Source organism: Zea mays, chromosome 6 (genome assembly GCF_902167145.1).
Source record: "Zea mays cultivar B73 chromosome 6, Zm-B73-REFERENCE-NAM-5.0, whole genome shotgun sequence".
Lineage (NCBI taxonomy): Eukaryota > Viridiplantae > Streptophyta > Magnoliopsida > Poales > Poaceae > Zea > Zea mays.
Window position 1 is genome coordinate 156,197,364 of NC_050101.1, and position 14,865 is coordinate 156,212,228.

A 14,865-nucleotide genomic window follows, 5' to 3' on the forward strand; every position below is an offset into this window, starting at 1 on the left:
AGGCCGAGGGAGGAGTAGAGGCCGCGGCCTGGCCCGCTTTCCCCACCGTCGAACTGGAGGTCACCATCTTGGGTGACCGCCGGTGGCGGGGTGTGGCCAGGCTGCGTGATGAAAATCCTTGAAGCCGAACGATGGCTGAGAGGTACCAACTCCCATGGAGTTGCGTTCCTCCAACGAGGAGGCGGAAAGGCGGCGGATACCCCCCATCCGGGGGCTTGGAAGATGGAAAGACACGACGCATAAGGGAGGAAGAAGACATGGTTGCCTTCTGAAAGGAGTCTCCCTCCTTTTAAAGGCAGCTCTCCCTACGCGTGCCCCCAGACGCCGTGGGCTGAGTCTTCTCCAACACGCTCCAAGGCCCTCCCCTGCGACTCGGGGGCTGGGTCCCGCATGTCATGCAAACCGGCTCAGGGCAGAAGAAGCCAAACCGCCGCGCGTGGTGCGCACGACCGTCCAGCGGTTACAAGCGACCCCCCACTTTTGCCCAAGACCAACGGGCAGAAGGGGCGGGCAGCCATGCAGGCGGCATGCAACCGCGCCAGGTGGACGCGCTTCTTCGGCTTCTGACACGCCAGCTTGGAAGCCCAGGTCCACGCGTCAAGCAACCGGCGCGCCAGTTGCTGCATGCAAGCAACCGCACCGCCACTTGGGCCACCGTCGCGCCTCTTCGGTTGCGGAGCCTATGCCGCGACTCGAGGCGACCCAGCAGCGCCAGCCTGGCGCGTTGGTCAAAGCGACCGAAAGTGGGCCGGCAGTAATGGCGGTGGCAGGCGGGCGGGCGCAGCAGTCACGTCGTCAGCCAGGCTCACGTCTCATCCTGGGACAGCAAGAGAGCCTCCTCCCACGGCGTGAAGACGGTGCACCCGTGACCCGTTCCTCGAACGGATCGCGCACGCGTAACGGCCGCCCCGCCAACCACTCGCCCCGTCGCATTAACTCCGCGGCGGGACACGCGGCGCCTCTGGCGGGAGAAGCGCGCGACGCTTCGCCTTCGCCGTAATAACCGCGTCAAAAAGAGGTACGCCACGTCGTTCGATTTCGTATCCTTTTCCTTTTTCCTCTTTCTCTATCTCTTGCAACAGGGACCGGGAAAGGGGGATACCCCGAAAAGGATCCTTCTCCACGAAGGAACCGGGCTCCGAGCCCCCCTACTGATCAGGGGTTCGAAGACTGGCCCTCCGAAGGGTTCAACAGTCGCCTCAGATCGCGTGGGCCCGACACCCACTACTGGTCAGGGGTTCGAAGGCCAGCCCCCCGAAGGGTTCCATGGCCGCCTCAGGCTACTCGGGCTCCGCGCCCATTACTGATCAGGGGTTCGAAGGCTGGCCCCCGAAGGGTTCACAGTCGCCTCAGACACCGAGCGAGGGATGACCAGGGGTACGTTCGATACATAACCGAGGCTCGGGCTGCGCTCCCGAGGTACCCTAGGACATTTCCGAGACCAGCGGGAACGATCTTGTAACGGAATCCCATCGGAGGGAGGCATCGAGCCCTCGGACCCCGTCGCCAGGGGACCGGGTCCGGCAAATCACCCGCAGGTACTTTTGGGCGTGCCTCCGGGCCCCTAGCCGACCCCCAACGAACGGGGCACAGACGTCCACTCGGATTACCCGCTTGCAGCTCACCGGAGACACCATGTTCGGTGCCCATCGAGGGTAACATGGCGCTCTCCCCCCCCCTCCTCCTTGCGGAAAGGCGACGTAGGGGCGTATGTAAAAAAGCCGAGTCTGTCCCTGATCGTCCTCTCGCCCTGTGCAGAGGCTCGGGGGCTGCTCTCGCAAAAACCGGCTCCGGCCAAACCGTTGACAGCGTCAACATACCAGCCCGAGAGCTTGGGCCCCGACCGTGCACCTGGGCTACGGCCAGTTCGCATGAGGGAACGACCAGACCAGCCGAAGCATTACGCAAGGTATTAAGACCTCGAAGGAGTGTAACCACTCCTCCGAGGCCTCGGGGGCTACACCCGGCGGGTGCGCTCGCGCGCACCCACCGGAACAAAATGCAACCGAGAAAGGCTGGTCCCCTTGCAAAAAGGTGCGACGAAAGCCTCCAAGCGAGTGCTAACACTCCCTTCGAGGCTCGGGGGCTACTGTCGGGGACCATAATTAGGGGTACCCTCAAGACGCCTAATTCTCAGCTGGTAACCCCCATCAGCATAAAGCTGCAAAGGCCTGATGGGTACGATTAAGTCAGGGATCAGTCCACACGAGTGACTCGATCACGCTTCACCCGAGCCTAGCCTCGGCCAAGGGCAGCCGACCTCGAGAGACTTCCGTCTCGCCCGAGGCCCCCCTTTTTACGGCGGACACATCACCGGCTCGCCCGAGGCCTTGGCTTCGCTCAGAACCAACCCTGACTAAATCGCCACACCGACTGACCAAGTTGCAGGAGCATTTAACGCAAAGGTGGCCTGACACCTTTATCCTGACACGCGCCCCCCCGGCAGAGCCGAAGTGACCGCCGTCACTCCACCGCTCCACTGACCAGTCTGACAGAAGGACAGCGCCGCCTGCGCCACTCCGACTGCGGTGCCACTCGACAGAGTGAGTCTGACAGGCAGTCAGGCCTTGCCAAAGGCGCCACGGCGAACTCCGCTCCGCCCGACCCCAGGGCTCGGACTCGGGCTAAGACCCGGAAGACGGCGAACTCCGCTCCGCCCGACCCCAGGGCTCGGACTCGGGCTAAGACCCGGAAGACGGCGAACTCCGCTCCGCCCGACCCCAGGGCTCGGACTCGGGCTAAGACCCGGAAGACGGCGAACTCCGCTCCGCCCGACCCCAGGGCTCGGACTCGGGCTAAGACCCGGAAGACGGCGAACTCCGCTCCGCCCGACCCCAGGGCTCGGACTCGGGCTAAGACCCGGAAGATGGCGAACTCCGCTCCGCCCGACCCCAGGGCTCGGACTTGGGCTAAGACCCGGAAGACGGCAAACTCCGCTCCGCCCGACCCCAGGGCTCGGACTCGGGCTAAGACCCGGAAGACGACGAAACTCCGCCTCGCCCGACCCCAGGGCTCGGACTCCGCCCTGGCCTCGGTCGAACGACCTCCGCCTCGCCCGACCCCATGGCTCGGGCTCGGCCTCGGCAACAGAAGACAGACTCAACCTCGGCTTCGGAGGAGCCCCCACGTCACCCTGCCTAGGGCACAGGCCCGCCACGTCAACAGGAAGCGCCATCATCGTTCTGCCCCGAATCGACTCGGGTCACGGAGAACAAGACCGGCGTCCCATCCGGCCAGCTCCGCCGGATGGGCAATGATGGCGCTCCACAAGCTCTGTGACGACGGCGGTCCCCAGCTCTCTTACGGAAGCAGGGCGACGTCAGCAAGGACTCGACCTCTCCAACAGCTGTCCCTCCGCCAGGCTCCGTCGCACCTCCGACAGCCACGACATCACGCCAGCAAGGTGCCAAGACCTCTCCGGCTGCCACATTGGCATGTACCTAGGGCGCTAGCTCTCTCTCCGCTAGACACGTAGCACTCTGCTACACCCCCCATTGTACACCTGGATCCTCTCCTTACGACTATAAAAGGGAGGACCAGGGCCTTCTTAGAGAAGGTTGGCCGCACGGGACCGAGGACGGGACAGGCGCTCTCTTGGGGCCGCTCGCTTCCCTCACCCGCGTGGACGCTTGTAACCCCCCTACTGCAAGCGCACCCGACCTGGGCGCGGGACGAACACGAAGGCCGCGGGACTTCCACCTCTCACACGCTCGACTCCGGCCACCTCGCCTCTCCCCCCTTCGCGCTCGCCCACGCGCTCGACCCATCTGGGCTGGGGCACGCAGCACACTCACTCGTCGGCTTAGGGACCCCCCTGTCTCGAAACGCCGACAGAACGATCGGAATTTCGGCAGCATATCGGCAGGACAAAGATTATCTGGAAGAACGATGAATAGGGACTATGAACGAACGATGAACGATGAATAGGAACTATGAACGAACGATGAACGATCGAATGATCGAACGAACGAACGATCGGGATTTCGGCAGCATAACGGCAGGAAAAAGATTATTTGGATGAACGAACGGACGAACGATCGGACGAACGAACGATCGGAATTTCGGCAGCATAACGACAGGATAAAGATTATCTGGAAGAACGATGAATAGGGACTATGAACGAACGATGAACGATGAATAGGAACTATGAACGAACGATGAACGATCGAATGATCGAACAACGAACGATCGGAATTTCGGCAGCATAACGGTAGGAAAAAGATTATTTGGACGAACGAACGGACGAACGATCGAACGATCGGACGAACGAACCATGAACGATCGGACGAACGATCGAACGATCGGACGAACGAACGAACAAACTAAGAACAGGGGACGAACGATCGAAGAACGATCGAACGATCCTTGTGCTAGTGTGTGCTTGTGTGGAACATGGAGTGGGTGTGTGTGCGGGGGGAGAGAGTTGCCATGAAATGGCTTGGGGTGGGATGAGAGGAGGCCCTTGCCCCTCTATTTATAGCCATCGTGGGGCGATTAGGGGGAGGGATGAGAGGATTAGTGGGAGGATGAGAGGATTAGTGAGAGATTAGCATGTATTTGTCTTGTATAAGTGAGATTAGCTTGTAGAGATCACCGTATGACACTGGAGGCATACGTATAGTATGAGCATGAGAAAAGTTATGAAGAAAATATTTGTAGGGACTTGAAAAATGATTCTGAAGGTATTTCTCAAGAGGAAAATATCTGGAGATATATCAGTGGAATATTTGGACAATATTTCTAGAAAGAACTTGGAGGGGATTACTCGGGAAATATCTGGGCAGTATTTCTGGAAAGAATTTGAGGGGGTCATTGGGAAAATATTTGTAGGATATTTTGAGGAGGATTTTAGAGAGAATATAGACCACTATACTTTATTTGTTGATATCAACTCGCAAACAAACATTTTGAAATGAAATTTAAAATTCATTTTGAATTTAGAGCGAGTTTGAGAAAATTTCAGGATTTGAATTTTTGGGATGCTACACTCTCCTTGGTTGAGGACGAATCGACCGAGCTCCCCCTCGATCGTCTCTCGTTTGGTGATCTTGGTCTCCTCGTCCCCTTCGTGCGCTGTCTTGAGGACGTCCCAAATTTCTTTGGCCGTCTTTAACCCTTGCACTTTATTATACTCCTCTCGACACAAGGAAACGAGGAGTATAGTTGTGGCTTGGGAGTATAGGTGTACATTCGGGCCGCCCGGCCCGCCCCAAGCCCGAAAAGGGCCGTATTGTTTGAATTTCAGGACGACCCGACCCGTTTGAATTTCGGGCCGGGCCGGACCGGCCCACGGGCCTAGCTCTCGGCCCACGACCCGGCCCGTAATTGCTTAAACGTGTCGGGCTCATTTCGGGCGGCCCAAAATTATAAAAGCCCGAAATTCACATTAGGTCCCGAAATTCAATTTTTGGCCCGAAATTCACATCAGAGCCCGAAATTCAAAACAAATTTAATAAAACAAATAAAAGATAAGACAAATAAATTTGACCAAAAGCAAACTTAATATTTGTATTAAGTTACCAGAGCTATGCAATGACTACCTCGTTTACAAATCATTTTGTTAGAAAGAAAAAGAGTATAATCAGCTCTATATAAAGTTCGTAAGTTCAGTTCATTATCTAATGTTCATAACAAAAAAAACTACATCACATACTCTAATTCAAAGCTACAAAAACATGTAACTAACATTATCTCTAGCTTTGTGTTTTTATCAAGTACATGAAAGTGTCGAATGAAGTGTGATTTTAATAAATATATGGGCCTTTTCGTGCCTCTATATGGGCCATTTCGTGCCTGCCTTAAACGGGTCGTGCTCGTGCCCGCCCATGGGCCGCGACCTCGGCCCAAACCCGGCCCGATATATCGGGCTGTGCCGGCCCAACACTAAAATATTTCGTGCCATGTCGTGCCTGGGCCGTGCTTTTTTCCGTGCTTCGGGCCGGTCCATCAGGCCCGGCCCAAATGTACACCTATACCTGGGAGTTAAAGTGCCGAATTTGGTAGGCCTCGTCCGAATCGTAGTCCTTGTCCCCTACCTTCGGTACCTGCGCTCCATACTCAACAATATCTCATATGCTTTTGTGGAGTGAGGTTAGGTGATGCCTCATTTTATCACTCCACATACAATAATATTCACCATCAAACAATGGTGGTTTGCCTAGGGAAACAGAAAGTAATGGAGTGCGTTTAGAAATACGAGGATAGCGGAGGGGCATCTTACTATACTTCTTGCGCTCATGGCGCTTAGAAGTGATGGACGACGATTCGGAGCCGGAGGTGGAGGGTGACGAAGAGTCGGTCTCGTAGTAGACCACCTTTTTCATTTTCTTCTTCTTGTCACCTCTCCGTTGTGACTTGATGGAGGAAGCGGATTCCTCCTTATGCTTGTGGTCGGACTCCCTCGAATGAGTTCTCCCCGAGCTTGCGGACTTGTCGCCGCCGGTCACGATCTCCCTCTTGGCGTGATCTCCTGACATCACTTCGAGTGGTTAGACTCTAATGAAGCACCGGGCTCTGATACCAATTGAAAGTCGCCTAGAGGGGGATGGATAGGCGAAATCTGAAATTTACAAACTTAAGCACACACTACAAACTGGGGTTAGCGTTAGAATTAAATCCGAGTCCGAAAGGGAGGGAAAACAAATCAACCAAGAAATAAAGCGGATGAACACGGTGATTTGTTTTACCGAGGTTCGGTTCCAAAGAAGCTAGTCCTCGTTGAGGTGGTCACAAAGACCGGGTCTCTTTCAACCCTTTCCCTCTCTCAAACGGTCACTTAGACCGAGTGAGCTTTCTCCTTAATCAAACGGGTCACTTAGACCCTGCAAGGACCACCACACACTTGGTGTCTCTTGCTTTGATTACAAGTCACTTGAGAATAAGAGTGGGAGACGAAGAAAGCACGATTGCAAAAGCCAAGCGACAAGAGTGACAAATAATACACAGATCACTCTCTTTCTCAAGTCACTAATAACTAATGATCACTTGTCTCGATTGTGGAACTTGGAGAGATTGGAAACTTTGATTGTGTCTTTGAATGGATTGCTAGCTCTTGTATTAAATGTGAGGGATTGGAGTGCTTGGATGAAGTGAATGGAGGTGGTTGGGTTTGTATTTATAGCCCCCAACCACTTCCTAGCCGTTGCTCCCTTTCTGCCGACTGCGGACGGTCCGTGCCCCTGGTCTGGACGGTCCGGCCCTGCACATCAACGGCTGAAATCGCAACGGTCAGCAGTAACAGCTATATCAACGACTATTTTGCATTTAATGCGTCGTCAAATGTCAGATAAAGCAGTTCGCGGACGGTCCGGTCGTGCACCCCGGACGGTCCGCGAGGACGCTAAAATTACATTTTACCGAACCCGTCACCTTCGGGTTTTTCTGGTTTTCACCGACCGGACGGTCCGCGCCTGAGGGCGGACTGTTCGCGCTTGGTCTCGGACGGTGTTCGCTTCTCCATCGGACAGTCCGTAGTGTTGACATGCGTTTATGCAGTGTCCCTGTCCGAGGTGTCGCGGACGGTCCGCCGCAAGGGCCCGAACGGTCCGCGCTTAGGTGTTTTTCCAAAAAAGCTTCTTCTGTCCGGAATAATCTGCGGTATTTCAGACAGTCGATTTAGAATAGTTGTAGATGAACTTATGCACCTGTGAAATGATCAACTAGGCAAACTGGTTAGTCCACAAGGTTTGTGATGGTCGTCAAACACTAAAACCGATTATAGGAAATATTGAGACTATTTCCCTTTCATAGCCTCTCTCTCCCCTCTTCATGTCCCCACCGCCCCTCACTCGTGCCGTCCCGCCGCCGTTCAACCCCTCCCATCGCGCTGCCACGGTCGCCGTCAACCACTCCTAGACAATATTATTTAGATAATTCATCATCCTTTTCCTTCTCTCTCCCGCGACCCCCAGCCTCCCTCTCCCCTCTTCACGTCCCCACCGCCCCTCACTCGTGCCGTCCCGCCGCTGTTCAACCCCTCCCCTCGCGTTGCCGCTGTCGTCGTCAACCTCTCCCATCTCCAAGATCGTACATGTAGTTCATTGCGGCTTGTTGTGGCTTTAATCTGGCAGCGTCTTCTACAGTATTTTGTTTCTCTGAATTACGGCTACAACAGTTTGAATAGCTACCTCAGCTGCGGCTGCAGAGCAGCCGAAAACGGGCTATATGCCAGTGTTATTAAAAAAGAGTTAAACGGGCTATATGCCAGTGTTTTTAATCTGGCCACGATGTAGGCGTTCCTAACCACTAAGCGCTGGTGCAAAATTCAGTTCAAAGTTGAAACCCGGAGGCCGGAGTCATCCGATCCCCTCTGAATTTCGAAGTGGTTACAATTTCAGGTAGCACGGTGCGCAATGTACTCGCCACGAACATGTACAAAATCTCGACCTGACTGCAGGAGACGGCAGAGAATACCGGGACATGACATGATATTCCTGCCCGGCCCTCTAGACTGGACCAGCGCTGCGTCTTTCCCCGCACGAAGAACCCGGCGCGCGGGCGCGAACAAACGAAGCTCACGAGCAGGAGACGGCGACCGCATGTGATTCCGGCCGTCTTGGCGCCTTGCCGGGCGGGATTTCCCACCGGCCGCCCAGGTTGACTTGCCCCGGCGAAGCGGCGAGCACCGGTTTCTCATTCCCTCCCCGTGTCGGGGAGGCTCTGCATTGCAGGAGTAACTGCTGTCAGAAGAAGAACCTTGCAGGTTTTTTTTTTACCTGATGAAAGATCCATTATTTGGCGCCGTGCACGTACCTGGTCCATACGTTCGATCGGACAACGGAAGAACCGTCCGGGAGTCGATCATTGCCACCAGACAATGGCGCCGTACGTGCATGGCGTAAAAATCGAACAGAAATAACCTACGGATCGGAGAATGTAGATCGCATGCACTCGACCGGCTAGTGTCGTCTGACGCGCACGGTGACTGGTGACTGGTGAATGTTGAGCGCCTATCGACGCCAGTGCATGCCGCCGCGCCAGATCGTTGGACGAGCCATAGCCCGCCCATAGGCCAGGTACAAGCCACGAGCGCACCAATACGAACAAGCAGCGCTGTCCCTGTTCCATTACCACGCCGCGTCCCGTCCCTCTGCGTGCACTCCAGCCGCAGGGAAAAGGAAAACGGTGCAGCAGCTCGCCAGCTCTAACCGCTACGGTGCAGTAGATTGGGCGCGAGCTTCAGCTTCTACTCTACGCTACGCTAGCGCTAGTCCCCTTGTGCACCAGCACACCTTGTAGCAAGCTAGTAGTATATCTGTAGTACGCAGTACGCTCTTCGCCTTCCTTATCTGTCTGTCCACACGCTGCGTCTTCATTCACTGCCCTGTCCTGGCTACGTACCCGGCCGGCCATCGTTCGTCGTCGAAAGGCTGGATTGGAATGAAGGACGCCTTCTCCCCGCCTTCGCCGCCGCCGGCACCGGCACCGGCACCGGCCCCAGACTCCGCGGAGGACCTCGCGGACGCGCGGCTCGCGCCGTGGACGTTCTCCCCGTGGCCGGCGCCGCGCCGGGACCACGCCAGCGGCGGCGGCAGCGGCAGCGGCCGGCCGAACCCGCTCTTCACCATACTGCCGGTCTCGGCTCTGGCCATCGGCCTCGTGCTGCTCGTCGCCGTGGCCGTCATCCTGCTGGCGGTGACCCGGCGCGCGAGGCCGCCCAAGGCGGACGGCGCCAGCGGCAGCTGCAACGGCGACAGCGGCAAGCCGGGCGCGCCGACGTCCAGCTGCGGCAGCCATGTCACCAGCAGGTGCGGCGGCTACGCCGCCGCCGGTAAGCGCCACGTCACATACCTTGCTGATGAGAAAACGACGCCAGCGACAAAAGCTCGCGCCGTCGTACCGTACGTGCTGCCGGCTGCGCCTGTGTCGCATTGGTTCTTTTCTCACGGTTTCGTTTTCCTTTCTGGCCACACGTACGAGGCATGCAGGCACAGGGTGCATATACGCCGGCCGGCTGGGGTTCTCGGCGCAGCCGCGGAGCCGCGGCGCGCAGGTGTTCACGTACCGCGAGCTGGAGCGCGCGACGGACTGGTTCAGCGAGTGCAACGTGGTGGGGCGGGGCGCCTCCGGCGCGGTCTTCCGCGGCCGGCTCGCCGACGGCACCACCGCCGCCATCAAGCGGCTGCGGCTGGACCAGCGGCGGCAGGGAGAGCGCGAGTTCCGCATCGAGGTAAGCCGAGCAACTCCATCGTGCCCCGCGCGCCGCATGCACATCGCCTTCAGCTCGTGACATTGACATCGTCCATGTGCACGTCCACGTACGTCGCGCTCCGCGCTTCGCGTACGCTCGTACCAACCAGCCTTACCTGTTGCCGCAGCGAGCGAGCAGAGCGGCCGGGGTAGTTGGAGTTCCAGCGGTTGGTGCGCCTGGGATCGGCATCAGCTGTTGGGAAGGACATGGGGGCGGTATGGCGACGGACGTAACCTGGAAGGCAGGCTGCCTGCCCGCTGCGCGTGCGTGCGTGACTGCGAGGCAGCCGCCTTCTGTGACAGACTGTTCCATCTTGTCATGAGCCTTCTGATGGCGTCGGGCTCGTCCGTTGCGCGGCGGTGCCTTGGGCGCCCTTGGCGGGAGGCGGGACGCGCGCGGGACCACCTTGCCACGGCACGGGAAAAGTTCGCGTTTCCCGGTGGGTGAACCCGAGCCTCTGCCTGGCGCCGGTTAGTTGCGGCCGTTTGGCCGGGCGGGACGGGACGGGACGCGTGAACCTTGTCGATCTAGTCCTGTCGGCTGCCGCTGCACCCGCATGCCGTCCTGACTCGGCCACTACGGGTTTACATTGTGGGTTCGAGCTTCGCATGGGACAAAAAGACAAGCGTCACGAGCATAATCTAGGTTTGGGTCTATAGTATTTTGGAAGCTCGAACAGGGGCAATCATTCGTGTCATGGGCCATCCTTTCTTAAGCCGGTATCCACGAATGCCTATCGATCGTACGCTAGAACTAAACCTGGTGGTGGTGGCAGCCTAAATAAATAGTACTCCGATAATGGATGCAAAGTTGCAAACGTATCTTCTACAGAGATGCTTGGTACCTCGAGAGTGGGACTGCAGGGCTGGCAATGCATTTTATTGCGCATGCTATTTCTTGACCCGGCAGGTGTCCCAGGGCTAAGGTGGGCACGCACGGGGCACGGAGCGCTGCTGGCCCTTGCCCGCGTCGTTTCGACCCAAGACCTGCAGCATGACTGCACTGCAATCTGGCCGTCTGATTGCCTGACATGGTCCCGTATCTCGATCGCACCAGCATGGCTGCACCAGCGATGAAAGAAGTCGGGTAGGCACCGTGGCCGTGGGTGTGACGCCGGTGTGCACCAGCGATGAAGTCGGGTGTGCAGATGTGCAGGACGCAGACGTGTGCAGTGCTAATGCTACCGGTACAGCGGCTACGCGTATATACGCGGTCGAATTTGCTTTGCTTAGGTTTCACATCTGTACGCTGCGGGAGGGAGTACGGTACTCGCGTACCCTGCACGGTGAAACAACCGAACCTGACTTTTTTTGATCGCATTGCGTGCTGCCGTGCCGGTCGCAGCAACTGAAAAAAGCAACGTAGAATAACTTGTCGAATGCAGGTGGACCTGCTGAGCAGGATGGACTCGCCGTACCTGGTGGGGCTGCTGGGCTACTGCGCCGACCAGAGCCACCGGCTGCTGGTGTTCGAGTACATGGCCAACGGCAGCCTCAAGAGCCGCCTCCACCACCCGGCGCCCGCCGCAGCCGCAGCCGCGGGCCCGCCGCCGCCGCCGCCGCTGGACTGGCAGACGCGGCTGGGCATCGCGCTGGACTGCGCGCGCGCGCTCGAGTTCCTGCACGAGCACAGCAGCCCCGCCGTGATCCACCGCGACTTCAACTGCAGCAACGTCCTGCTGGACCATAACTACCGCGCCCGCGTGTCCGACTTCGGCATGGCCAAGGTCGGCTCCAACAGGACAGACGGCCAGGTCGTCACCCGCGTGCTCGGCACCACAGGCTACCTCGCGCCAGAGTACGTATTGCTTCTTCTTCTTCTTCTTCTTCTTCTTCTTCTTCTTCTTCTTCTTCTTCTTCTTCTTCTTCTTCTTCTTCTTCTTTTTTCCCCTGTAGCGCCGTCGACTGATCGCAGGCAGGCTGGCTGGCTGGCTGTCTTCAGGTACGCGTCGACTGGGAAGCTGACGACCAAGTCGGACGTGTACAGCTACGGGGTCGTGCTACTGGAGCTGCTCACCGGCCGGGTACCGGTGGACACGCAGCGGCCGCCCGGAGAGCATGTCCTGGTTTCCTGGGTCAGTAGTTCAGTACCTGACCATTTGTTGCCTTCTCAATTCTCATGCATGTGTTGCGTTCTCATGGGTGTGTGCCGACTCATCTTGTTTCCGCAGGCCCTTCCGCGACTTACGAACCGCCAGAAACTCGTGCAGATGGTTGACCCTGCCCTGAAAGGCCAGTTTGCCCTCAAGGATCTGATCCAGGTCGTCCTTTCTAACGCTACTTACTCTCCCGTCCATTACTCATTTACTCTAGTGTAATCAAGCCGCTCGCTATTCAATTACTACACACCAACAAGTAAGTAAGTACATCTTTAATAACCGACACGGGAGGGTGCAGGTGGCCGCCATCGCGGCGATGTGCGTGCAGACGAAGGCGGAGTACAGGCCGCTGATGACGGACGTGGTGCAGTCGCTGATCCCCATCGCCAAGACCACCCCGGCGATGTCCTGCTCCTCCACGCCGCTCAGACCGGCCCTGCAGCACGTCATCTTCATGGGCCCGCAGTGCGGCGACGACAAGGCATCCTCCTAGCCCTAGTCCTGCCATGGAGGTACCCTACCCACCACTGCCTGGATCGGAGCGTGGTGGAGTCGGTGGCCATCGACTATAGCGCGCGCTAAGAATTCTCGTTCCTTGATGTATAGAGCTCCTCCCCTCTTCTCCAGGATCTGCAGACGCAACGCATCGTTGCAGTAGTGCATCGTGATTGTATTCGGGCACAAGCGTACGGCGTGTCATTTATTGGTACGGACTGTTTTAAAGATAACATGGAAATACAAATAAATATTCTTTGTTCATCATCTTCTTTTTTACAAATAAGTAGAGTGAGAGGACACTTCTTATTGTAGAAAGGATTTAATTGAACTGGCATCTTGAGCTCTCTCTCTGACCTTCACTGGTTGCAACTCAATGTCTTACAATAGTTTTTGCAATGTCTGATCTTAAAAACATGGTCTCTTAGTACTCACACAAGCAGTAGGTTTATACTGAAGTAGCAGAATTACAGTTACTGGTGCATTTTCCTCGTCGAAACAAAACTGACGATATATATACATCTGAATGTTCTTTAGCTGTCGATGTTAATTTGGGTGGGTTATCTAGATGAACTGATACAATATGCTTGTATATTGCAGCTGAGGCCAAAGTAAGCTTGGTTGCTTGTATTGTTTATGTTTACATACTTGCACAAACAAACATGCCTAGGCTTGCAAGCAGGGCGGGTTGCGGACAGACACGAAGCCGCAAGGTTGGCCGCTAATTCATTTAGGCCTTCTTCGTTTACACCAATTTAGCTCTAGATTAGTATGAACTAGAATTAAATCCATGTTACAATCCATGTCCCAAAATAATCTAAGCATATTCAAATTTTTTTATTCGGTTAAACTTATCGTGTATTATATAGCTCAAGAATTTGAGAATTTTGTAAACTATGAAAGACATGGATTCTATCCATATCTCATTAGGTATGGAACAAATCTATACAAATATTACACAAGTTTATATTAGAATCCATAGATCAAAAGAATAACTAGCTTTGAGAGATGTATGAATTAAATGATGGATTTAATTCTATAATAGGATTAGGTGTGAAGTATAAATTCACTGAATCCCTCACAAGAGTCAGCATGACACGAAGCTTGAACAATACCATGGACAGAACGGTTGGGCTCCACGGATGCACCGGCTTCAACAAGAGCGGTGAGTTGAAAGGGAGCAGGGTCCATGGCGTCCACGCTGCTAGTAGGGTCGTCTACCCGTCGCGCGTCCATGGCGTTAAGAAGCTCCATCAAGCCACCACGGTTAGGGCATGCCGGTGGCGGCGGCGCCATGTTGCAGTGTCCTCGGGCCCGACGATGAGCAGGTGGCGGCGACAGGTGTAGGCTCTAGCGGCGACGAGAACGGCGTTCGGCGAGAGCAGCTGCAGACTGGAACGATGTCGGGCGTCGACTCCAATGGTGGCTTCGTGGTCCTTCTACGAGAAGCCAATGAGTCTGGTCTGTTTGTCGTTTGGGGAAGAAGGAGAGCGGGGGTTTTTGCAAGAAACAATCCACATCACATGACAGGCTGCGGGGGGTTAAGTGTTAAAGTAGCGGTGACCATCGGATCGTGGTTGGAGGGACAGGATGGGAGATGTGCATATGTGCACAGCCGTAGGCATGTGCATAAGATACGCTGCCTTTAAACTATTCTATAAAACTTTTGTACAACTCTAATGAGATTTTCGCGTTTCAAAACGGTGTTACCTTGCAAAAAATAGCAAACGTAGTAGATTAACCGATTTTTTATAATATAAGAAGATCAATCGATTTGTTGTATATCAGCAGTGACGTGCTATGCCAGAAGACAGACGTGGTGTTGCCTGTTCCCAATCAGGTCCCCATCGGTTCAGGAGGCAGGAGTCAGGACAGGACGTCAGAACGTCTCTCTGCGTAGATCCCTGAGGTGGGGTCGGGCGACTGGCCACTGGCCACACCGGCAGAGCTCCACTCGTTCGTTGGCCCGCGACCCAAATCCGCTACTAGAGTCGAACGCCGTCTCAACTCTCAGACTATCCGCAGCCGTTCCCCCTATATTTTTCCCCCTAAATCTTACTATGCAGCCACGTCAGCAAGATTC

The 14,865-nt window shown here is 55.8% G+C and overlaps 1 protein-coding gene across 1 annotated transcript; it reads left to right on the plus strand.

The window, feature by feature from the left end:
- The first annotated feature begins 9,079 nt into the window (after positions 1–9,079).
- LOC103630334 (probable serine/threonine-protein kinase PBL7) lies at positions 9,080–13,046 on the plus strand. The gene is made up of 6 exons (XM_023300384.2): positions 9,080–9,769; positions 9,927–10,168; positions 11,574–11,986; positions 12,131–12,263; positions 12,360–12,449; positions 12,586–13,046. Exons 1-6 carry the CDS (start codon positions 9,379–9,381, stop codon positions 12,778–12,780), a joined length of 1,464 nt encoding a protein of 487 aa, XP_023156152.1. The 5' UTR covers positions 9,080–9,378; the 3' UTR covers positions 12,781–13,046.
- The last annotated feature ends 1,819 nt before the right edge of the window (positions 13,047–14,865 follow it).